Raw genomic sequence first — 26,347 nt, forward strand, 5'->3', positions numbered from 1 at the left:
GATGCAGTCAGTCAAGATGCTCTCAATGATCCAACTTTTTGAGGATATGAGGGCCTAAATAAGTTCAGCCTCCTGAGGGGAAAGTGGCATTGTCGCTACCAATATGGTGCTGGAGCAAATGGTGTCTGTTTTACGGGCTCCTGACCAATAGCGGTTTTTACAAATCAATATAATATTGTCAAATAATAGCATGTTATGTAACTAGAGCATTTTTTTTCTCACATCACTACCTACAAAACTAGCTCCACCCATTCATTTCACCCATACATAACAAGAGTTGTGATGTAACTAGTCTAGTTTCCAGCAAGGCCAGAAGAGAAAATACTTTTTTTTTTTGGCAGGTCAGGGACAGGGTGTAGCACTAAAAACAGTGGTGGTCTTGTTTCCTGTTTTTCAGTGCAAGGCAGGATATAGGGCCTAGTATCGAGCTGGCAATACTGCACTGACTGATCAGCTAAAATAACTATTTCTGTCTACTAGACTTGAGCCTGAGGGCTGTTTAGACTAATAGTAAGTGGAGTTCACAGGTCTTTCAGCCAAGTCTAAAGTATCAGATGGCCAAGGAGAATGCCAGCCACATTGACTCATTCCGTCCCACAGAGGTAGGCTACATGTCAGAGCAAAGTCTGATGACAGATCTTGGTGACAGGTGTGGGTCAGAGCTAGCCTGGGCTTCCCGTTTTAGACTGGAGAGAGAATCAACACTTGCCCAAACCTTTTGCAGACACAAACAGGAACTAGAATACACCGATAAATAGTCTGTTTGTTTCTTGACCATGGAAATACCACTGCCAGTTATAGGTTAGCACTTTACATAGCATTAATTAATAGGCTCAGGAGGCCCAACATCCCATGACTATCTGGACCTAAGCCCTTGGATCATATAGGCCATTGACAAATGTCCTTCCCAACATTCCATAGATAGCCTAAACGCCTTTTTATTATTAAAGTAATGTATAGTATTTCAGTGACCCTGACCTAGTTTATTGATGCAGTGAGAGTCAGGGGAAGAATCTCGTCCTCTCTCCTCCCCTCCTCAAAACCCATTTGAGTAGGTCAGAGAGGAGGGACCTCTGGCTTTCTCATCCAATGGGTTTTGAGGAGTGCGAGAAGAGGGGAGAAAGGACGCGAGGAGTATGCAATTGAGATTCTCCCACACTATAGGGGTGCTATAGGCCTAAACCTGATGCTTGCACACATCTGACACTCAGTCAGGACTGAAGCCCTTTAAAGACCATGCTGTTGTTTTAATCAATAAACTAGCCCAGCGACCTAGCAGATGAGAAAGAAATCAATCCCCCTCTGAGGCCCATTATGTGATGGCGCTCCAGCTCTATATCCTTCCTCATTAAGCTACATCAAAATGCATGAGGTGTAGGTGAATGTCTGCTCGACTTCAGCTCGGCTCTGGCCTTCTCAGAACGCAGAAAATTGCCTCTATATAAATTATGGAGAAGGTCAGGGAAGAAAAGGAGTAGGGATGTTAACCGTTAATCAGTAAGCCACCGAAAATACATTTGACCAGTCATTCTTGTTGGTCTAGAGGTAAATTTGCATACATTTGTGGAATTAAATTAGCGCATGTATATTTTTGTTAGTCGTCATGCATCTTATATCACACGCACACAGCATACAGAGCCTAGTTTGAGGAGCGGAATGGCAGACAGCACGACAGTAGCTCCGCAAAAAGCATGTAGGCTACTGGACTGAAACCTGCTTTTGTAAGCCCAGTCATTGCGCAACAATTCTAAACGCAATTGCGTGTTAACTTTGGTGGCCACGTTTAATAGGAGCTATTTTTATTTCTCTATCTCAACTCGTAATTAAAGCATGCCTCCCATTCGTATGCGTAGGCTATAGCCTGCCTACCTTTGACTATCAGTGCGTCACCCACCACTTTGCAATGTGAGCTTGAGGCAGTATAGTTGTTTGAAACCTGAACGTTTTACTTTACTTCAAATAATGAGGCATGTCTTACCTTGCTTCAAAGTAGCCTTGCGAAAATCCATCCATAGAAACGTGGAGGCAATTATTTTATAAAGACTTCCTCATGCCATTAACAAGCTTTTCTCTCCTGTTCTATTGGTTTTCATATCAACTTTCTTTCGTTGTCCAGAAGCCAAAGGCACAATCCTAGTCATATTAGCAACCCATCATAGTTGTTGCTGTTAGATTCCCCCTCTTTCTAAGGTTAGGAGATTTGTATCTCTGTCACATATGGAACTGCTCGCATTAGGTGCGCTGTTTAGAAAGGTGTTTTCTGCTAATTGCATTTTGGCTGTAAGAGGGTAGGCTTGCTATTGTTGCATGTTTTCCATTAAGCTCTTCATGAAAAAAGTCTGGTCCTTGTATGCATGCATAGCATCAGAGAGGAAGAGACATTTACATTTACATTTTAGTCATTTATAAGACGCTCTTATCCAGAGCAACTTACAGTAGTGAGTGCACACATTTTCATTCGCACTGGTCCCCCGTGGGAATAGAGCCCAGAACCCTGGCGTTGCAAATGCCATGCTCTACCAACTGAGCCACACAGGAACCCGACGCGAGAGGTTTCACTCGCTGGTCGGCAGCAATATTGACTGAAATTTGCACCCCTAAAGAGGAGACATGAGTTGTTACTTTTCAGAACAAGCCTATGAGAATCACTCTGGTAGCGATATCACTATCTGCTCCCGCAGGTTTGTGTGTGGTAAGGCACGTTAGAGGCTGCTGCCTATAGACATAGACTAGAATCACTGGCCACTTTAAAGAAATGGAACACTAGCCACATTAATAATGTTTACAAATCTTGCATTACTCATCTCATATGTATATACTGTATTCTATACTATTCTACGGGATCTTAGTCACTTTAATAATGTTTACATATCTGCATTACTCATCTCATATGTATATACTGTATTCTATACTACTCTACTGTATCTTAGTCCATGCCGCACTGACATCACTCGTCCATATATGTATATATTCTTAATTAATTCCTTACTTAGATTTGTGTGTATCGGGTATATGTTGTGAAATTGTTAGATATTACTTGTTAGATATTACTGCACTGTCAGAGCTAGAAGCACAAGCATTTCGCTACACCCGCAATAACATCTGCTATACACGTGTATGTGACCAATAAAATGTGATTTGATTTGATAAGTGATTTGAGGTGAGCCTTCAAAAAATAAATAAATGTGGATTTCTTTTTAGAGATGTCAGTCTGGGCTCATTACTACTGCGGCTCGAAATGACAGGATATGGTTAAAATGTCAAGTCGTGACTCTATGCTCCCAGAGGTGTAATAAAACATTGTCAATCACATTGTGGCTGAATATAGTTCGCCTAGGTATACAATGATCCTCTATTTGAGTCACTTGAGTCATATGCGTAACTCCCTAGAATGGGGCCCTCAACAGCACTAGATAAAAACGTGTTGCAGTGCAGGTGGGGTTTGTAGGCGTCTTCTCTCCAGAGGAACAGCTGTCTGTATTTCCATTCCAGCAGAATGGTAACAGCTGCTGCTTTCTAAACCTTTTGTGTCATGGGACAGGGTAGAGCCGTGGGCTTGATTTCTTTCAGCAGAAATTACTAATTAGTTATTCTAAACACTGCAATATTAGGCTTATAGCTAGTGGAAACTGAGTACAGTAGCTCTCTGTCTCTGTCTCTCTCTCTCTCTCTCTCTCTCTATTTCTCTCTCTTTCTCTCTCTCTCTCTCTCTCTCTCTCTCTCTCTCTCTCTCTCTCTCTCTCTCTCGCTCTTTCTCTCTCTCGCTCTTTCTCTCTCTCTCGCTCTTTCTCTCTCTCGCTCTTTCTCGCTCTTTCTCTCTCTCTCTCTGTCTCTCTCTCTCTCTTTCTCTTTCTCTTTCTCTTTCTCTCTCTCTCGCTCTTTCTCTCTCTCTCTCTGTCTCTCTCTCTGTCTCTCTCTCTCTTTGTCTCTCTCTGTCTCTCTCTCTTTGTCTCTCTCTGTCTCTCTCTCTCTCTTTGTCTCTCTCTGTCTGTCTCTCTCTCTCTCTCTCTCTGTCTCTCTCTGTCTCTGTCTCTCTCTCTGTCTCTCTCTCTCTCTGTGTGTCTCTGTGTGTCTCGCTCTCTCTGTGTGTCTCGCTCTCTCTGTGTGTCTCGCTCTCTCTGTGTCTGTTTGTCTCTCTCTCTCTCTGTGTGTCTCTCTCTCTCTCTGTGTCTCTCTCTCTCTCTGTATGTCTCTCTCTCTGTCTCTCTCTGTCTCTCTCTCTCTCTCTCTCTCTCTTTCTCTCTCTCTGTGTCTCTCACTGTGTGTGTTCATATGTGCATACATTTTGAATATCTCAGGAGGAGGAACAGCACTTTGACCCTGCCTGCCATGACAGTGTGATCAGCACATGACTTGGCAAAGTACCGGAAGACACACAGCGAATCTGCTTTGAGACGATTGTTCAGAAAATGGAGTTAGGTGACAAAAGACTGTAAAGTTAGGAGACAAACTTAGGAGAAGCTGTTTCAATTCCCTGGAGTGTTACTGATCTCGGCAGTCTTTTCTGCCTAAAGTTCTTATCTACTGTTGGAAGTTTTTTCTAAACTGTTTTCCTTTTGTTGATACTGACTGGATTTCTGCATGGATTGTAAAGACTACATTTGGAATAGCAACACTCTTTACAGGTAGGAGTATCTGTGAAGATTTGAATAGTGTCATTCTTTTTATAACTGGGTCATTCTATCTCCAAAAAGTCAAAGAAAGAGGATTTTGACACCCACCATCTCAGATTGTTCTGAAATTGTTTCTGTAGTTAGTAACAAATACAATTAGCATTCCTGAAACAGACAATTTCTCTCAACGGGGAAAAAACATCTTCAGATTCACAGGGAATACATTACAAAGTATGGAGAAACAAAACTACAGGCCACAGCTTCATACTACTTGTCAAACATAGAGAACTGATACTTTATACTGGTTGTTAGGTTGGCATGGTTTGTGGTGGGATCCGTGGGTGGCTTTTGACAATTTTTTGGTATTCCTTTTGTGTCTTACTCATTGGTAGGGAGAGTGCAAATCAGATGTTGGGTCCTATATTTATTGAATATTATCTGAATCCTGTAGACCTAAATTGAAATGGCCAATATTGGGTGTAATCAATTAGCTTAATTTCTCCAAGATCAAATAACAGTTCAACAAAATAATGTTTCAGGAATGCCAATCCTACCTGTTTCTAACTACAGAAACCATTTCGGAACAATCTAAGATGGTGGGTGTCATGGCTTGCTGAAATGACATGGAACGACTCAACTAGTTTGGTCTCATACTGTATATAGTGTGCGGTAGCCAACTCTTCTGTCGTTATCAAGCCGTTGGCTACACGGGGGGTTTCTCAAAATGCGTACTACCGTGCTCCGAGCACGCAAATTTGAGCACGGGAGGGTCGGAGAGTATGAGTCCAAATCAAAGAGGGCACTTCTCGAATGCATACTCCGTTTGTACATATGTTGAAGCATGCATCGACGCAAGCTTCAACGGAAAGTATGCAAAGAAATATGATGCAACCACGTAAAAAATTACACACATTTAATGAAATCAATGGTGGACATTATTTGAGCTGAAGCGAGAGAAAATACTATCCGACTGCAGATGAAATGTTGCCTATTCACATCTCGTGTTGCCTGACTACAATATTTTCTCTTGATATGTTGATAAATACATGCTGTGGTAATTCAGGCATGGTTACCTGCCTACAATACCCACTGTAGTGTGCGTAGGTCTTAAGTCCATAGTAAGTCAATAGGGCTAACTGGCTAGCTACTACTGTTAGCTAGCCAGTCAGATAGCCACAAATAATTGTTAGCTAGCTAGTCACAAATAATTGTTAGCTAGCTACCCACAAAGAATTGACATCTACCTTTTTTGCCTGTTATACTATCTAGTTAGCTACATTATTACGATTCACATATAGCTAGCTGATAGTTATGAAGTAAAACATTTGCTTTGTGTATATCTTGTTTAATCTCTATTGCCATTGTCCTGGCTAGAAGAAGCAAGGTTCAGTGAAATGGTAACTCCATAGTAAGTCAATAGGGCTAACTGGCTAGCTAGCTAGCTAGCCACAAACAATTGTTAGCTAGCTACCCACGAAGAATTGACATCAACCTTGCATAACATTCGTTTTCGGTCATTTTTGGCTGTTTAACTAACCAGCTAGATTACAATTCACATCTATCTAGCTGATAATTATGAAGTAAAACGCTTGCTTTGTGTATATCTTGTTTCGTCTCTATTGTTGCCATTGTCCTGGCTGAAAGAAGGTTCAGTGAATGGGGAGATGCAGCGTGAGGTAATACAGTAGGGGGAGTGCAAGTGCTTCTCAAATGAAGTGTTTTATGCGTTCTCCACACTCTCGGCCTCACAAGAACGTACTTAAGAGAACGACCTTGGAGAATGTGGAGCACGGTAGTATGCATATTGAGAAACACTCTATAAAGAATACACTTTTTAAAATTTCGACCAATCGATTGGTTGCAAGAACAAACCTTTTTTTGTTGTTGTCGGGGACAGCCCTAATACCGGGTATGAATTTCAATACTGTTGAAAATCATACCGCTGCGGGTGTGCAAGCTACGCCACTGCTTTTTACTAACTATAAGTTAAGTATAGCTAAGAAATTTAAGATTGATTAAATAAATTATATCTAGCTCAGAGCTCCAGCTACGCATTTGGTTTGCGAACTTGCTAGCTACACTACATGACTAAAAGTATGTGGACACCTGCTCGTCGAACATCTCATTCCAAAATCATGGCCATTAATATGGAGTTGGTCCCCCCTTTGCTATGACAGCCTCCACTCTTCTGGGAAGGCTTTCCTTTACAACATTGCTACGGGAACTTGCTTCCCATTCAGCCACGAGCATTAGTGAGGTCGGGCACTGATGTTGGGCGATTAGTCCCGGCTCGCAGTCGGCGTTCCAATTCATCCCAAATGAGTTCGATGTGGTTGAGGTCAGGGCTCTGTGCAGGCCAGTCAAGTTCTTCCACACCTTTCTCAACAAACCATTTCTATATGGACCTCGCTTTCTGCATGGGGGTATTGTCATGCTGAAACAGGAAAGGGCCCACAAAGTTGGAAGCACAGAATCGTGTAGAATTTCATTGAATGCTGTAACATTCAACTTTCTGTTTAATGAAAATAAAATGTGTCTCCTTGCGTATGTAACAGACATATTTGGGAAACTGAACGAACTGAACGCAAGCATGCAGGGGAAATATAAAAACATTCTACAGATGAGAGACCGAATCAGTGGATTCAGAGGAAAAAAATCTTATTGGAGAGAGACTTTGAAAAGCGAACCATGCCCACTTCCCTCGGCTGTGCATGTTTCTAACACAAAACAGCATCAGTAAGTGTCCCACACGAGTGATGACTGCTCACCTCCAATGCTTGGAAGAGCACTTTGGGCCTACTTCCCAAAAATCAGTTTTGACTGTGATTCTGTCTCAGTTGACATGCCGGTAAGTGAAATCGAGCAGCTGATCGAGCTGTCATGTGACCGAACGCTGCAGACAACGTATTCACGGGTCACTACGGAGGAATTGCTGTTCCTGACTCAAAACAACTGAGAACGCGTAAATCTCTGACTTCAGTGCATTCAAGACAACTAGGAACCCTGGGGGAAAAAACAAGCTCCGCCTGGGATTATTATTTTTTGAACGGTCATCCTACTCGGAATTCCAACTCAGGAACTCTGGCCTCTTTCTAGAGCTCCAACTTTCCAACCTGAAGATCACTGACGTCACTATTTATTTTGTATTTTTCAGAGTTCCCAGTTATCTTGAAAGCACCATAAAACTCATGGATTCAGTGCTGGATTCAGTGCTCTCGTCTGCATTAAAACCAAATATCGATCCAGGTTGGATGTGACGGCAGAGATGAGGTGCACACTGTCAACCACGCCCCCTGACATTGAGGACCTCCGACGCTGCATTGATCAACCACACCCATCTGAGTAGTGGTGGTGAGATAATTGCAAATTAGTCTGACAGCATTTATGTTGACTGCCATAGCCCCAAATAAAAAAAGTAAACATTGGCTGTTAATTAGGCCTACATAATTCTTTTCATAAATCAAAATGGGATCGTGGGCCAAAACAGTTTGGGAACCCCTTCACTGGGTGCTTTAGATGTACTGAAGGGCAGGCAGTGTGCCCCCAGTGATGTGTTGATAGATGAAGCATGGCTCGACATACAAAAAAGCCTAACATCAAATCACATTTTAATAATAATAATAAAAATCACATTTTATTGGTTACATGTGGCGAGCAGGTGTAGACTTTACTGTGAAATGCTTACGAGGTAGTTGAGGTAATACAGTAGGGCTCCCGAGTGGCGCAGCGGTCTAAGGCACTGCATCTCAGTGCTTGAGGCGTCGCTACAGACCCCCTGGTTTGATCACAACCGGCCGTGTTTGGGAGTCCCATAGGGCGGCGCACAATTGGCCCAGCGTCGTCCGGATTTGGCCGGTGTAGGCCGTCATTGTAAATAATAATTTGTTTTTAACTGACTTGCCAAGTTAAATAAAGGTAAAATTAAATGTACATGTAGGTAGGGGTACAAAGTGACTAGGCAATCAGGATATATAATAAACAGAGTAGCAGCACCGTATGTGAAAGTGTGTGTGGCATCAATATGTGTGTGTGTGTGTGTGAGCGTATGGTGTGTGTTGGAGTGTCTGTGTAGTATGTGTGAGTGTGTGGGTAGAGTCTAGTCAGTGTGCATAGAGCCAGTGCAAGAGTCAGTGCAGATAATTTAGATAATCAAATGGCTACCTGGACTATTTTTAACTGTTCAGCAGTCTTATGGCTAGGAGGTAGAAGCTGTTCAGGAGCCTTTTGGTCCCAGACTTGGCGCTCCAGTACCGCTTGCCGTACCGTAGCAGAGTGAATAGTCTATGACTTGCCCATTTTTAGGGCCTTCCACTGACACCGCCTGGTATAGAGGTCCTGGATGTGATATACTGGGCCGTACGCACAACCCTCTGTAGCGCCTTGCAGTTGGATGCAGAGCAGTTGCCATACCAAGCAGTGATGCAGACAGTCAAGATGCTCTCAATGGTGCAGCTGTAGAACTTTTTGAGGATCTGAGGGCCCATTCGAAATCTTTTCAACCTCCTGAGGGGGAAGAGGCGTTGTTGTGCCCTCTTCACAACTGTGTTGGTGTGTTTGGACCATGATAGGTCCTTAGTGATTTGGATACCGAGGAACTTCAAGCTCTCGACCCGTTCCACTACAGCCCCGTCGTTGTGAATGGGGGCGTGTTTGGCCCTCCATTTCCTGTAGTCCACGATAAACTATTTTATCTTGCCCATGTTGAGGGAGAGGTTGTTGACATGGCACCACACTGCCAGGTCTTTTACCACTTCCCTATAGGTTGTCTCATCATTGTTGGTGATCAGGTCTACCACCGTCGTGTCATCTGCAAACTTAATAATGGTGTTGGAGTCGTGCGCTGCTACACAGTCGTGGGTGAACAGGGAGTACAGGAGGGGACTGAGCACGCACCCCTGAGGGGCCCCCGTGTTGAGGGTCAGCGTGGCGGATGTGTTGCCTACCCTCACCACAGGGTTTCCTTTAGCCGGTAATAGCCGTCTTTTGTCCGATGTAATTTTGTAAAAATAATAATAGAAAATACTATTTTAAATCAAATTGTCCTGGAGAAGAAGAAAAGATCCCATTGTGAAAGAATGCTTTTTAACCTATTCATTGATGTAAAGACCAGTCGACGTAAATACATTTGACTGGTCATGCTTATCGGTCTATAGGTTAATTAGCGTAATTTTGTGGAATTAAATTGTCGTGTGTACAGTATATTCGTTATTTATAACACATGTGCAGCATACAGATTCTGAGTCTTTGAGTGGAAAATTGTCGGACAACGCAAGAGCTGCTGCTGCAGCATCTTGTGGTGCTTTCAAGACAACTGGGAACTTGGAAAAATACGAGCTCAAATCATGACTTCAGTGATCTTCAGGTCGGAAAGTCGGAGCTCTAGAACAGCGGTTCCCAACCTTTTTTGGTTACTGTACCACCAACTGAATTTTGCTCTGCCCGGAGTACCCCTGAAGTACCCCCTCATGCCTTTTACCAGTAGGCCTATGGTCTCATTAGTCTTCTCAAGTACCCCCTGTGTATAGTCCAAGTACCGTCAGGGGTCCTAGTACCCCTGGTTGGGAATCACTGCTCTAGAAAGGGGCCTGAGTTCCCAAGTTGTTGGAATTCAGAGTTGAATGACTGTTTTTTCCCCAGTTGTCTTGAACATATCAGAAGTCAGAGATTTCAAAGTAGCCTATTAGATCTACTCTCTTTCTACATTTCTAAAGGATATTTTCATCTGTCACATGAAACCGCTTGCATGTGCATTGCCCTTTTGACAACTGTTTTCCCGCTTAATTGCATTATGGAACGAACATTCACACACAGCCTACTGCCTTGTGTGCATTGCTGCGCTTATAATGTGAAAAAATTATAGTTTATTAACATTTTTAACTAAACGTTCTGATCTGTTGCATCAGACTCATTGCTTTAAAAAAAAAAAATTATGTAGCCTAGGACTACTGGTTGTATGAATTTGGGATCTATCGTCCCACAACTGTCCCAGAGTCAGTTTTGGAATAGGTTCTTTCTTTCTCGACAAGCTGACCAATAGAATAGGTAGCCTAAACTTTTACTATAGTAGATTGACATAGGCTAGTGATTCTGCTGTTCGTTACTCGTCCTGTTAGCTGACGAAAAGTAAATGTGGACAGTTATTCTACTGTGTTCAAAGTGCACTTCAGAATTTGGTAAGAAGGACGGCACATCGTTGCATCCTCGACTTGAATGATCTGTTAATATGAATGACCAAATTCTAGATGTGATTTCTGTCATTCTGAGAACCGTGGGTGGACGCCCCAATCAGGTAACATACCCAATGCATGTGGGTCCGGTAAACTTCCGAACAGAAATCCTGCCTCACCACCTCGGGGCAGCCCGTCATGAAGTCCAGGATCCAGTTACAGAGGGGAGGTATTCAGTCCCAGGGTCCTTAGCTTAGTGATGAGCTTGGAGGGCACTATGGTGTTGAACACTGAGCTGTAGTCAATGAACAACATTCTCATGTAGGTGTTCCTTTTGTCCAGGTGGGAAAGGGCAGTGTGGAGTCCAATAGAGATTGCGTCATCTGTAGATCTGTTGGGGCGGTATGCGAATTGTGTGGGTCCAGGGTTTCTGGGATGATGGTGTTGATGAGCCATGACCAGCCTTTGAAAGCATTTCATGGCTACAGATGTGAGGTGCTATGGAGCTGTAGTGATTTAGACGGGTTAACTTGGTGTTCTTGGGCACAGGGACTATGGTGGTTTGCATGAAACATGTAGGTATTACAAACTGGGTCAGGGAAAGGTTGAAAATGCCAGTGAAGACACTTGCCAGCTGTTCAGCGCATGCTCTGAGTACAGGTCCTGGTAATCCGTCTGGTCCTGTGGCCTTGTGAATGTTAACCTGTTTTAAGGTCTTACTCACATCGGCTACGGAGAGCGTGATGAAACTACACACTAACACAGTGACACATCAGTGTTCTAATCTTTCTAGAAATGGTTTTCAATAGTCCTTTTTGTTCTCTGGTTGTCCAGTGTCCATAAAAAACAAATCATTGTATTTTTTCCATAAAAACCAAATAATTGCCAAAAAGCCCAAAATACATAAAACAGACAGAAGGAAGGAAGTTAAATTGTAAAGGCCTCCTCCAGTCCTCCTCCTTCTCACATGCTTCCTTATCTCATTTTCCACAGGTGGCGACTGACAAGGTTGCAGGCAAGCTGAGTTCTACTCTCTCATGGGTGAAGAACTCGGTGTCACACACGGTCAGTCAGATGGCTAGCCAGGTGGCCACGCCGTCTAGCCAGATGGCAACGGTGCCCTCATCCCTGCAGACCACCACAGCCACCTCCTCCTCCACCTCCCTCTCCCTGTCCTCCCCGTCCCCCACGTCGGCGTCGCCCGCCAAGCTCAGCCCAGATGAACTGGAGCTGCTCGCCAAGCTGGAGGAGCAGAACAGGTGAGGGGATCACTATCAAACAATCAATCAATCACTCAATATCTGCGTGTCAACATCTGAAAAAGTGTCAACATCTGAATTTTTCTGTTATGTCAGTCACTGACAGTCACTCAATTAGCCCATTTCAGGTAACATTGTTTAGATTGGTAAGATAGTCTAGCCAGCTATCTAAACTTGTAGTAATTGTGGTCGAGTTACCGACCGGGGGTCCCCATTTGATTTTGGTAGTCACTCTCACTCAGATATCATATAAAAAAAACTGCAAAACCTTATCTCCTCCCCATGGCAAAATGTGTAGAAATGCAACAAACTTGCTTTATAACTATAACATTTCTCTATGCTCCATGGCAAAATGTGTAGAATTGCAGGAACTTAACTCTAAAACCCCCCACAAAAAGTATCCGCTGTCGAGGGGAGGTGCTAAAATGTTTTGCTCGCAAGGTGGGCCACTGCGGCCCCTCATGAGTTCAGATTTTTTTGGTCCCCTCCCCCATCAAAGTAACAGTGGCTGTGAAGGCATGGCACTGTCATCTTAGTAAGAACAGCCAGCCACACTGTCTGTCCCTGAAGTGTTCATTAGCTGAAACAAGATTAGAGTGCATTTGGACTAGAGACACCCCCGCCGCCACTGCTGTCCCTCCACTCTCTCCCTCTTTCTCCCTTTTCTCCCACCACTCTCTCCTTCTGTCCCTCCTATGGCTCTCACCCTGCGTTTATAAGCAGTTTCAGAGTGTTGACATGGAAACGAGGAGGCCTGGGAAGTGCAGCCGGTTGCTTGGGTTCGTACTCACTGCACAGTGTAAAGCTATCTCAAGTCTCAATCTCAAGTATCTCAAGTGAAGAAGACTGTAGTCAGAGCCCTGTGAGATGTAGCCTTGGCTTTTTACAGACTGAATGAAGGAGTGGGTGAACTGAGCTGTTTGAAGTGTGAGAGCGATGCTCAAAGTGGGGCTGAGAAACTGTAGTAGTTTCTCCTTCAGATGTGTCCTATCTGCACAGTCTGCTGTGTGAGAGAAGCAGGAAGTGAGAGTGATATTTGAATAGGTTTGTTTTACCATGCTCTGTAAAGCTTGGTTAGCATCCATTATAAAATAAATTCTAGACAGAGAGATGCTGTAGCTTTCACTAGTGATGGATGATCCTCTTCTAGCTCCTTTGGCATCTGTCTCACTCTCCATGGACTGTACCACAAGGATGTCTCACTAGATTTTATTATTCAACTTTTAATTTTCATTGTTCTGGGCAGACCTCTGTGCACCTTCCTGAACGTGGTGATGTAGAGGGGACTCCTGGGTTATTTGATCTTTGACCCAGATCTCAACCCCTGCAAGCAGGGCCACAGCTGGCCTCTTTCACTAGGCCCATGTCCCTGCTGGCCCTCCCTTTCTTCCCTCCCTCTTCCATCCCTCCTTCCCTGTGACTGACAACAATACCCCATCATCTGCCACAGCTCACAAAGACCCTCCCTCATCCTCATGTCACCCCGTTAAAGAGAGGTCATCGTGGGACATTTTAGAGCTCTTGTTGCCCCCTTAGAAAAGGCTGTGTCGGGTAAGAAGTACCGTTTTAAGAATCATTGTCTGTGGACCGAAAATGTCATTGCTCATTAAACATATATATATATACAGCTGCAGAAAAAATTAAGAGACCACTGCAAAATTATCAGTTTCTCTGGTTTTACTATTTATAGGTATTTGTTAGGGTAAAAATAACATTTTTGTTTTATTCTATAAACTACTGACATTTCTCCCAAATTCCAAATAAAAATATTGTCATTTAGAGCATTTATTTGCAGAAAATGACAAAAAAAGATGCAGTGTTGTCAGACCTCGAATAATTTAAACAACACAATACTAATGTTTTAACTTAGGAAGAGTTCAGAAATTAATATTTGGTGGAATAACCCTGATTTTCAATCACAGCTTTCATGCGTCTTGGCATGCTCTCCACCAGTCTTTCACATTGATGTTGGGTGACTTTATGCCACTCCTGGCGCAAAAATTCAAGCAGCTCGGCTTTGTTTGATGGCTTGTGACCATCCTTCTTCCTCTTGATTACATTCCAGAAGTTTTCATTGGGCTGGCCATGACAGGGTCTCGATCTGGTGGTCCTCCATCCACACCTTGATTGACCTGGCTGTGTGGTATGTATGGCGCATTGTCCTGCTGGAAAAACCAATCCTCAGAGTTGGGGAACGATGTCAGAGCAAATGGAAGCAAGTTTTCTTCCAGGACAACCTTGTACGTGGCTTGATTCATGCGTCCTTCACAAAGATACATCTGCCTGATTACAGCCTTGCTGAAGCACCCCCAGACCATCACCGATCCTCCACCAAATTTCACAGTGGGTGCGAGACACTGTGGCTTGTAGGCCTCTCCAGGTCTCCGTCTAACCATTAGACAACCAGGTGTTGGGCAAAGCTGAAAATTGGACTCATCAGAGAAGATGACCTTACTCCAGTCCTCTACAGTCCAATCCTTATGGTATTTTGCAAACCTCAGCCAGGCTCTTCTTTGCTTCAGCCCTGCTGACTTCAGCCCTGCCCCTAGGAGCCTGTTTCGTACCGTCCTCGCCGTGCACTTCACCCCAGCTGCCGTTTGCCATTCTTTTTGTAGGTCACTTGATGTCATCCTACGGTTGTTGAGTGACATTTGAATGAGTTGGCGGTCATCCCGGGCAGGGGAGAGTCGTTTTCGCCCTCTGCCGGTCTGTAGCTTTGCTGTCCCCAATGTCTGCTGCTTGACCTTGTTCTTATGAAGCGCCGTCTTTGACATTTTAAGGATGGAAGCAACCTGACGCTCACTGTATCCCTCTGCCAGTAAAGCCAGAATTGAACCCTTCTTTTTCTCACTCAAAATTTTGGCATGGTCAATAGGTATTCTTTGATTAATATTACTTTTGAGGTACTATTAGCACTGTTTTTGCCATCCAGATGGTCCTATTGCAAGAGGATAGTGATGACCACAGCCGTGTTTTTTATACTTTTCCTCGTTAAATAAGATTTGGTTAATGTGATCACCTAATCAGTACCTAATTCAGTAGAATGAGGTGTGCCTGTGTTGGAATTCAACAGACACTGGAATGGAATGGCTGTCATACATGTAGAGATGCTGATTTAAGAAAAATTTGAAGTTGTCTCTTACATTTTTTCCATAGCTGTATATATATCTCCAGAGTTTCATTTTTCGGTGTTGACACATTTAATTGACATCGTTCCATAGAAAATAGTTGTCTTTCAAGAAGGAAAAAGCACGTAATATTCACTGCAGGAAGATCCATACAGGTGTATGATATTCCACTGATATTGATGTTGAGATTCCTTGTTCCTCCCCTAATGAATGCCAAGATGAAAAACAGATGAGATCAAGATGGAAATGTACAGTACATTCAGAAAGTATTCAGAATACTTCCCTTTTTCCACAGTTTGTTACGTTACAGCCTATTCTAAAATTGATTAAATATACAATTTTCCTCATCATTCTACACACAATACCCCATAATGACAAAGCAAAAACAGTTTTTTAGAAATGTTTGCAAATGTATAAAAAACAGACCTTATTTACATAGGTATTCAGACCCTTTGTTATGAGACTCGAAATTGAGCTCAGGTGCATCTATTTCCATTGATCATCCTTGAGATGTTTCTACAACTTGATTGGAGTCCACCTGTGGTCAATTCAATTGATTGGACATGATTAGGAAAGGCACACACCTGTCTAAATAAGGTCCCACAGTTGACAGTACATGTCAGAGCAAAAACCAAGCCATGAGGTCGAAGGTATTGTCTGTAGAGACAGGATTGTGTCGAGGCACAGATCTGGGGAGGGGTACCAAAAGATTTCTGCAGCATTGAAGGTCCCCAAGAACACAGTGGCCTCCATCATTCTTAAATGGAAGAAGTTTGGAACCACCAAGACTCTTCGTAGAGCTGGCTGCCCGGCCAAACTGAGCAATTGGGGGAGAAGGACCTTGGTCAGGGAGGTGACCAAGAACCCGATGATCACTCTGACAGAGCTCCAGGACATTTAATCCTAGTAAACATTCCCAGTCTTAGGTCAGTTTGGATCGCCACTTTATTTTAAGAATGTGAAATGTCAGAATAATAGTTTATTTATTTCAGCTTTTAATTCTTTCATCACATTCCCAGTGGGTCAGAAGTTTACATACACTCAATTAGTATTTGGTAGCATTGCCTTTTAAATTGTTTAACTTGGGTCAAATGTTTCGGGTAGCCTTCCACAAGCTTCCCACAATAAGTTGGGTGAATTTTGGCCCATTCCTCCTGACAGAGCTGGTGTAACTGAGTCAGGTTTGTAGGCCTCCTTGCTCGCACACCTTTTTCAGTTCTGCCCACACATTTTCTATAGGATTAAGGTCAGGGCTTTGTGATGGCCACTCCAATACCTTGACTTTGTTGTCCTTAAGCCATTTTGCCACAACTTTGGAAGAATGCTTGGAGTCATTGTCCATTTGGAAGACCCATTTGTGACCAAGCTTTAACGTCCTGACTGATGTCTTGAGATGTTGCTTCAATATATCCACATAATTTTCCTTCCTCATGATGCCATCTATTTTGTGAAGTGCACCAGTCCCTCCTGCAGCAAAGCACCCCCACAGCATGATGCTGCCACCCCCATGCTCCACGGTTGGGATGGTGTTCTACGGCTTGCAAGCAACCTTCCTCCAAACATAACGATGGTCATTATGGCCAAACAGTTCTATTTTTGTTTCATCAGACCAGAGGACATTTCTCCAAAAAGTACAATCTTTGTCCCCATGTGCAGTTGCAAACCATAGTCTGGCTTTTTTATGGCGGTTTTGGGGCAGTGGCTTCTTCCTTGCTGAGCGGCCTTTCAGGTTGTGTCGATCTAGGACTCGTTTTACTGTGGATATAGATACTTTTGTACCTGTTTCCTCCAGCATCTTCACAAGGTCCTTTTACTGTTGTTCTGGGATTGATTTGCACTTTTCGCACCAAAGTACGTTCATCTCTAGGAGACAGAACGCGTCTCCTTCCTGAGCGGTATGACGGCTGCGTGGTCCCATGATGTTTATACTTGCGTACTATTGATTCTACAGACTTGTGGAGGTCTACAATTTTTTTTCTGAGGTCTTGGCTGATTTCTTTTGATTTTCCCATGATGTCAAGCAAAGTGAGTTTGAAGGTAGGCCTTGAAATACATCCACAGGTACACTTCCAATTAACTCAAATTATGTCAATTAGCCTATCAGAAGCTTCTAAAGCCATGACATCATTTTTTGAAAATTTCCAAGCTGTTTAAAGGCACAGTCAACTTAGTGTATGTAAACGTCTGACCCACTGGAAGTATGATTAAGTGAAATAATCTGTCTGTAAACAATTGTTGCAAAAATGACTTCTGTCATGCACAAAGTAGATGTCCTAACCGACTTTCCAAAACTTTAGTTTGTTAACAAGACATTTGTGGAATGGTTGAAAAATGTGTTTTAATGAGTCCAACCTAAGTGTATGTAAACTTCCGACTTCAACTATAGATACAGTGGGGAAAAAAAGTATTTAGTCAGCCAACAATTGTGCAAGTTCTCCCACTTAAAAAGATGAGACGGGCCTGTAATTTTCATCATAGGTACACGTCAACTATGACAGACAAAATGAGAAAAGAAAATCCAGAAAATCACATTGTAGGATTTTTTATGAATTTATTTGCAAATTATGGTGGAAAATAAGTATTTGGTCAATAACAAAAGTTTCTCAATACTTTGTTATATACCCTTTGTTGGCAATGACACAGGTCAAACATTTTCTGTAAGTCTTCACAAGGTTTTCACACACTGTTGCTGGTATTTTGGCCCATTCCTCCATGCAGATCTCCTCTAGAGCAGTGATGTTTTGGGGCTGTCGCTGGGCAACACGGACATTCAACTCCCTCCAAAGATTTTCTATGGGGTTGAGATCTGGAGACTGGCTAGGCCACTCCAGGACCTTGAAATGCTTCTTACGAAGCCACTCCTTCGTTGCCCGGGCGGTGTGTTTGGGATCATTGTCATGCTGAAAGACCCAGCCACGTTTCATCTTCAATGCCCTTGCTGATGGAAGGAGGTTTTCACTCAATCTCACGATACATGGCCCCATTCATTCTTTCCTTTACACGGATCAGTCGTCCTGGTCCCTTTGCAGAAAAACAGCCCCAAAGCATGATGTTTCCACCCCCATGCTTCACAGTAGGTATGGTGTTCTTTGGATGCAACTCAGAATTCTTTGTCCTCCAAACACGACGAGTTGAGTTTTTACCAAAAAGTTATATTTTGGTTTCATATGACCATATGACATTCTCTCAATCCTCTTCTGGATCATCCAAATGCACTCTAGCAAACTTCAGACGGGCCTGGACATGTACTGGCTTAAGCAGGGGGACACGTCTGGCACTGCAGGATTTGAGTCCCTGGCGGCATAGTGTGTTACTGATGGTAGGCTTTGTTACTTTGGTCCCAGCTCTCTGCAGGTCATTCACTAGTTCCCCCCGTGTGGTTCTGGGATTTTTGCTCACCGTTCTTGTGATCATTTTGACCCTTACGGGGTGAGATCTTGCGTGGAGCCCCAGATCGAGGGAGATTATCAGTGGTCTTGTATGTCTTCCATTTCCTAATAATTGCTCCCACAGTTGATTTCTTCAAACCAAGCTGCTTACCTATTGCAGATTCAGTCTTCCCAGCCTGGTGCAGGTCTACAATTTTGTTTCTGGTGTCCTTTGACAGCTCTTTGGTCTTGGCCATAGTGGAGTTTGGAGTGTGACTGTTTGAGGTTGTGGACATGTGTCTTTTATACTGATAACAAGTTCAAACAGGTGCCATTAATACAGGTAACGAGTGGAGGACAGAGGAGCCTCTTAAAGAAGTTACAGGTCTGTGAGAGCCAGACATCTTGCTTGTTTGTAGGTGACCAAATACTTATTTTCCACCATAATTTGCAAATAAATTCATTAAAAATCCTACAATGTGATTTTCTCGAATTTTTTTTTTTTCCTCAATTTGTCTGTCATAGTTGACGTGTACCTATGATGAAAATTACAGGCCTCTCATCTTTTTAAGTGGGAGAACTTGCACAATTGGTGGCTGACTAAATACTTTTTTCCCCCACTGTATATATATATAAATGTAGATAGATATTTAATACAGATATACACATATAGATATATATACATTTGCAAAAAAAATTTGAAAAACCAGTTTTTGCTTTGTCATTATAAGGTATTTTGTGTAGATTGATGAGGGGGGAAAAAACAATTTCATCCATTTTAGAATAAGGCTGTAACGTAACAACATGAGGAAAAAGTCAAGGGGGCTGAATGCTTTCTGAATGCACTGTACATGCCTAGTTATCCTTATTTTTGTATGTGCCTAGTTATCCTCTCTTTCTGACTGAGCAGGCAGACACTGATGTGCAGGTGCAGCAAAAAAGTAGGTTATCTGTGGGAGCCGACGGATTACTTTGGTATTTTGAGATCCATGTTTGGAGAAGGCCTTTGTACCGTGTAGAGTAGATAAGAGGTGTGAGTGTGTGAGAGAGAGACGTGTCCCAGACTCAGTTCAGCCAGTTCACCAGGCTGGTAGCTTCTCTGGATCCTCTACATAACAAAGACATGAAGAAAGCACCATGAGTCTGTCTTGGTAAGCAACACGAGGATCGTAACTTCTCTTTCTAGATCGCAGGGCTCTTTTCTTGTTACCAAGAGGCCATAACGGAAGACCGTGTAACTGACATGGATTATTTTGCAACAAACCACATCGTCGGAGCAACTCGTTTAAATAGTTCCTTTGTATCCTCTTTTGTTCTTCTCCTAGGAATCTCTGATTTTGTTTTCTTATTCTGGTTATGTTAAATGTAATGGAGCATGTACTTAAGCTTTTCAGTAAATCGCAATGGTTTGATATATTTTGTTTTGAGCCATCTGTGAGAACACAGCATGACCTGTTTGTGTACTGGTTAATTATTAGCTGAGGAGCAGCGCCTAGGCTACATTGGGAATTCAGCTTTCCTTTCTGCAACAGTGTGTGTGCCAACTTAGAACTAACAGTGTATCAACATCTGTGATGTATTTCTGAAAATAACAAAGTATGAAAGACATTTACCAAGGAGATGGGGAGAGATGAGTATGTGGATGGTTAGTACTCAGTGTTTGAAATGGATTGTTCTTTCCATGTGCTTTGATTAGGGATGTAGCTCAGTTGGTAGAGCATGGCGTTTGCAACGCCAGGGTTGTGGGTTCGTTTCCCACGGGGGGCCAGTATGAAAAATAAAATAAATAAATCATGTATGCACTCACTAACTGTAAGTCGCTCTGGATAAGAGCGTCTGCTAAATGACTTAAATGTAAATGTAATTAGGCTACGTTTGTAGGTTAAGGCCTACTATGGAGCGTTTAGGTATTGCCTTGAGGCATCTCATATGAGAGACATTTCTGAGGGTTAGAGGAAAGTGAATATTTACTGGCTGAAGCCAGTGACTAACCTTATCAATGATCTCAACATTCCCTACACTTCCTGCTTCCACACTTCCTCTTTAAGCACACTCTGTGTCATCTTAGATGTTTGCTAGAAGCCATAGGCTATTACTGCAACCTCTTGTCCTGTTAGCTAACTGAGTTCATTTGAATGTATGGCTTTAACCTTTAACCTATATACCAGGGGTTGGCAACATGTGGCCCGTGTGCCAAAACCGGCCAGTGAGTTATTTTTTTAAAGTAAAAATTCATTTAAAAAGTTTTGGGAAACTAAAATGAATTCGCCTAAAAAATAAAAAGAGACTTATGTGATCGTGTCTCTATGTAATCAAGGTATTTCAAATACAAATACAATCTCTTTTTGGGATTAGATGTGGTCAATTTGCAGTGTACAAATTATTATAATTATGTTCTGGCCCCCCGACCATTCGCTTTTGCAAAAATCAGCCTGCAGCTGAATCTAGTTACCTTAATCTAGACAATATATCCATGGCATATCAGACAATATACCACAGGTATGACGCTAAGCTACTTGTTTACTGTTCTAATTATGTGGGTAACCTGTTTTATAATAGCAATAACGTACCTCGGGCGTTTGTGGTATATGGCCAATATACCACAGCTAAGGGCTGTATCCAGGCACTCCACGTTGCGTCGTGCTTAAGAATAGCCTTTAGCCGTGGTGTATTGGCCATATATCACACCCCCTTATAGCTGTGATGACAGGGCTCTGCATTCAGCAACTGCGTTATCACTTTATAGGCCTCGTATGATACTGTACATGTTCTGGCATCTAGCCTACAGTCGTGGTCAAAAGTTTTGAGAATGACAGAAATATACATTTTCACAAAATCTGTTGCCTCAGTTTTTATGATGTCAATTTACATATACTCCAGAATGTTATGAAGAGTCATCAGATGAATTGCAATTAATTGCAAAGTCCCTCTTTGCCATGAAAATGAACATAATCCCCAAAAAACATTTAAACTGCATTTCAGCCCTGCCACAAAAGGACCAGCTAACATCATGTCAGGGATTCTCTCATTAACACAGGTGAGAGTGTTGACGAGGACAAGGCTGGAGATCACTCTGTCATGCTGATTGAGTTGAATAACAGACTGGAAGCTTTAAAAGGAGGGTGGTGCTTGAAATCATTGTTCTTCCTCTGTTAACCATGGTTACCTGCAAGGGAACACATGCCGTCATCATTGCTTTGCACAAAAAGGGCTTCACAGGCAAGGATATTGCTGCTAGTAAGATTTTACCTAAATCAACCATTTATCGGATCATCAAGAACTTCAAGGAGAGAGGTTCAATTGTTGTGAAGAAGGCTTCAGGGCGCCCAAGAACAATCCAGCAAGCGCCAGGACCGTCTCCTAAAGTTGATTCAGCTGCGGGATCGGGGCACCACCAGTGCAGAGCTTGCTCAGGAATGGCAGCAGGCAGGTGTGAGTGCATCTGCACGCACAGTGAGGCAAATACTTTTGGAGGCTGACCTGGTGTCAAGAAGGGCAGCGAGGAAGCCACTTCTCTCCAGGAAAAACATCAGGCACAGACTAATATTCTGCAAAAGGAACAGGGATTGGACTGCTGAGGACTGGGGTAAAGTCATTTTCTCTGAATCCCCTTTCCGATTGTTTGGGGCATCCAGAAAAAAGCTTGTCCGGAGAAGACAAGGTGAGCGCTACCATCAGTCCTGTGTCATGCCAACAGTAAAGCATCCTGAGACCATTCATGTGTGGGGTTGCTTCTCAGCCAAGGGAGTGGGCTCACTCACAATTTTGCCTAAGAACACAGCCATGAATAAAGAATGGTACCAACACATCCTCCAAGAGCAACTTCTCCCAACCATCCAAGAACAGTTTGGTGACGAACAATTCCTTTCCCAGCATGATGGAGCACCTTGCCATAAGGCAAAAGTGATAACTAAGTGGCTCGGGGAACAAAACATCGACATTTTGGGTCCATGGCCAGGTAACTCCCCAGACCTTAATCCCATTTGAGAACTTGTGGTCAATCCTCAAGAGGCGGGTGGACAACCAAAAACCCACAAATTCTGACAAACTCCATGCATTGATTATGCAAGAATGGGCTGCCGTCAGTCAGGATGTGGCCCAGAAGTTAATTGACAGCATGCAAGGGCGGATTGCAGAGGTCTTGAAAAAGAAGGGTCAACACTGCGAATATTGACTCTTTGCATAAACTTAATGTAATTGTCAATAAAAGCCTTTGACACTTATGGAATGCTTGTAATTATACTTCAGTACACCACAGTAACATCTGACAAAAATATCTAAAAACACTGAAGCAGCAAACTTTGTAAAGAACAATACTTGTCATTCTCAAAACTTTGGACCACGACTCTACTGCTTTCTAGATTAGTTGCCTTTGATAGTGAGGTTATGTTTTAATTCAAGTAAGCATATTTTTTTTTTTTACAACCAAATCTCTTTTTGATGTAAATGGCATGTTGTAGAAGGGTCCAGACTTTTCTTTTGTGATTTCACGTTTTTGAGAAACTTACACCAAAGAGCAAAGCACTTCCTCATCCTCGTTGTGTTGTATGGCGGCCCTGAAAAACATAAACAAAGCCTCCAAAAACACCCAAATACGTCCTTTTAGAAATGGCTCTCAGTATAGTGAAATGGCTCTCAGTATAGTGATGCAGGTCTTTAGATGTTGTACACATGAAATTGTGTCATTCCGAACTTTATCCGCAATGTTATATTCCCTTTTGTGCGACTCGAGCACAAAAAATAGCTATCCAGCTTTTCCATTCTCCCTATAGCATGCTGCTACAGGTAACTGGCAAAATAAAGGAAATGCCAACAAAATGTGTCTTAATAGGGCATTGGGCCACCACGAGCCGCCAGAACAGCTTCAATGTGACTTGGCATAGATTTTACAAGTGTCTGCAACTTCCTGTGTGGAAGCACCACATGCTTTCAATATACTTTGTATCCCTCAAGTGTTTCATTTATTTTGATAGTTACCTGTAGAATGGACGGAGAGGTATCGCTCAAGTCCACTACAAAATGGAATATAATGTTGCAGATAATGTTCGGAATTCATGTGTACACAATCTAAAGACCTGCATCACTATACTGAGATCTTTGCCGTTTCTAAAATGACTTATTTGGTGTGTTTTTGGAACCTTAGTTCATGTTTTTTTGGGGCCCACATACTACACAACAAGGATGAGGAAGATATTTGCTGTTCGGGGTAAGTTTCTCAAACATGTGAAATCACAAACTAACTGTAAAATCCTTGCTCTTGCTGTTCTAGCTGTGCCTGTAACCCAGGCCTACCCTGTCCCCCTCCCTCCTGACCCAAATATGGCGGTAACCCTACCCAGTCTGGGAGCGCTCCCAGTGACCTCACCATGCAGCCGAGAGGCCCAGGCCCATGTCTTTTTCCGAGATCAGATTTATGGGCCTTTGTGTCGTAGGCCCAGCCATAGCCTCATCCCAAATGGCACCCTATTCCCTAATGTAGTGTTCTACTTTTGACCATAGCCCTTGTGAAAGGTAGTGCACTACATAAGGAATAGGTTGCCATTTGGGACAGAACCATGGTTTCAGCTTTCCATTCCTAATTTATTTATTTATCCACTCCTAAATATGCGGCAACTTCACCCTCTGCAATTTGCTGTGAGTGCATATGTGAGGGTAGGGCTAAATGTAACACTGGTCAATTGTAGGGTAACTTGGAGTAAAACTCCACCCTACCTCAAAACACTTTGCAAGAGTAATGGCATCCAGGGAAAGTGTTAGGGGGAAAAATTGTGACAGACAAGAGGTGTTTTACCCAAACAGTTTCCCAAACAGGTAGGTCTACATTATATTCACTGTGTTCATGCAAGTTTTTTTTTTGGACATAAAATTGTCACTACAATGCTAACTAGTTGAAAGATCACGTTTGGGATCTATCTAATGATTAGCCCAATAAATGTAAATGCAGATCGGCAACCCCTTGCTTCAGCCTATTTATTTATAGCCACTATGCTGCATCAGTTGGGCTACAGGTGGTAATGCGTATTGCAAATAAGCATACCTGAGAATATGGACCATGTGTAAGCTATATGCATGCCATGGTCCAATATATTAAAATAATTTATACAAATAATTTTACCAATATGTGACTAGTTTCAGGAAACTAGGCATATGTCTCGGGTCACTACTTCACAGGAGAGCCATTTGAACGTCAACTTAAAAAAGTGGAGTAATTAAAACTTGTTTTTCAACCTCATCAAAAATGTCTTGTTAACAAACTATAGTTTATAGTTTTGGAAAGTCGGTTAGGACATCTACTTTGTGCATGACAGAAGTCATTTTTGCAACAATTGTTTACAGACAGATTATTTCACTTATATTTCACTGTATCACAATTCCAGTGGGTCATAAGTTTACATACACTAAGTTGACTGTGCCTTTTAAACAGCTTGGAAAATTCCAGAAAATGATGTCATGGCTTGGGAAGCTTCTGATACGCTAATTGACATCATTGGAGTCAATTGGAGGTGTATCTGTGGATGTATTTCAAGGCCTACCTTCAAACTCAGTGCCGCTTTGCTTGACATCATGGGAAAATGAAAAGAAATCAGCCAAGACCTCAGGAAAAAATTGTAGACCTCCACAAGTCTGGTTCATCCTTGGGAGCAATTTCCAAGCGCCTGAAGGTACCACGTTCATCTGTAGAATCAATAGTACGCAAGTATAAACACCATGGGACCACGCAGCCGTCATTCCGCTCAGGAAGGAGACGCGTTCTGTCTCCTAGAGATGAACGTACTTTGGTGCGAAACGTGCAAGTCAATCCCAGAACAACAGCAAAGGACCTTGTGAAGATGCTGGAGGAAACCGGTACAAAAGTATCTATATCCACATTAAAACTAGTCCTATATCGACATAACATGAAAGGCCGCTCAGCAAGGAAGAAGCCACTGCTCCAAAACCGCCATAAAAAAGTCAGACTACGGTTTGCAACTGCACATGGGGACAAAGATCGTACTTTTTGGAGAAATGTCCTCTGGTCTGATGAAACAAAAATAGAACTGTTTGGCCATAATGACCATTCGTTATGTTTGGAGGAAAAAGGGGGTGGCTTGCAAGCTGAAGAACACCATCCCAACCGTGAAGCACGGGGGTGGCAGCATCATGCTGTGGGGGTGCTTTGCTGCAGGAGGGACTGGTGCACTTCACAAAATAGATGGCATCATGAGGAAGGAAAATTATGTGAATATATTGAAGCAACATCTCAAGACATCAGTCAGGAAGTTAAAGCTTTGTCGCAAATGGGTCTTCCAAATGGACAATGACCCCAAGCATACTTCCAAAGTTGTGGCAAAAAGTCTTAAGGACAACAAAGTCAAGGTAATTGGAGTGGCCATCACAAAGCCCTGACCTCAATCCTATAGAAAATATGTGGGCAGATCTGAAAAAGCGTGTGCGAACAAGGGGGCCTACAAACCTGACTCAGTTACACCAGCTCTGTCAGAAGGAATGGGCCAAACTTCACCCAACTTATTATGGGAAGCTTGTGGAATGCTACCTGAAACGTTAGACCCAAGTTAAAGAATTTAAAGGCAACACTACCAAATACTAATTGAGTGCATGTAAACTTCCGACCCACTGGGAATATGATGAAATAAATAAAAGCTGAAATAAATAATTCTCTACTATTATTCTGACATTACACATTCTTAAAATAAAGTGGTGATCCTAACTGACATAAGACAGGGAAGTTTTACTCTGATTAAATGTCAGGAATTGAGAAAAACTGAGTTTTTAAATGTATTTGGCTAAGGTGTATGTAAACTTCCGACTTCA

General features: G+C 42.7%; 1 protein-coding gene across 6 annotated transcripts in view; it reads left to right on the forward strand.

Annotated features, from left to right (window-relative positions):
* The window catches only part of LOC121540512 (ecotropic viral integration site 5 protein homolog), a 104,803-nt gene that overhangs the window by 6,742 nt on the left and 71,714 nt on the right, over positions 1-26,347 (forward strand). For 4 of the 6 annotated variants that reach the window (XM_045207703.1, XM_045207698.1, XM_045207700.1 and 1 more), the window contains exon 2: positions 11,774-12,039. In XM_045207703.1, coding sequence (XP_045063638.1) covers positions 11,855-12,039 — 185 coding nt within the window. In that variant the 5' untranslated portion in view covers positions 11,774-11,854. Of the gene's footprint in view, positions 1-4,225; positions 4,626-11,773; positions 12,040-19,586; positions 19,687-26,347 lie in introns of those variants that run through there. The other 2 variants (XM_045207699.1, XM_045207701.1) reach the window with 2 other exon arrangements.

The sequence above is a fragment of the Coregonus clupeaformis genome, chromosome 26 (assembly GCF_020615455.1).
Source record: "Coregonus clupeaformis isolate EN_2021a chromosome 26, ASM2061545v1, whole genome shotgun sequence".
Taxonomy (NCBI): Eukaryota; Metazoa; Chordata; class Actinopteri; order Salmoniformes; family Salmonidae; genus Coregonus; species Coregonus clupeaformis.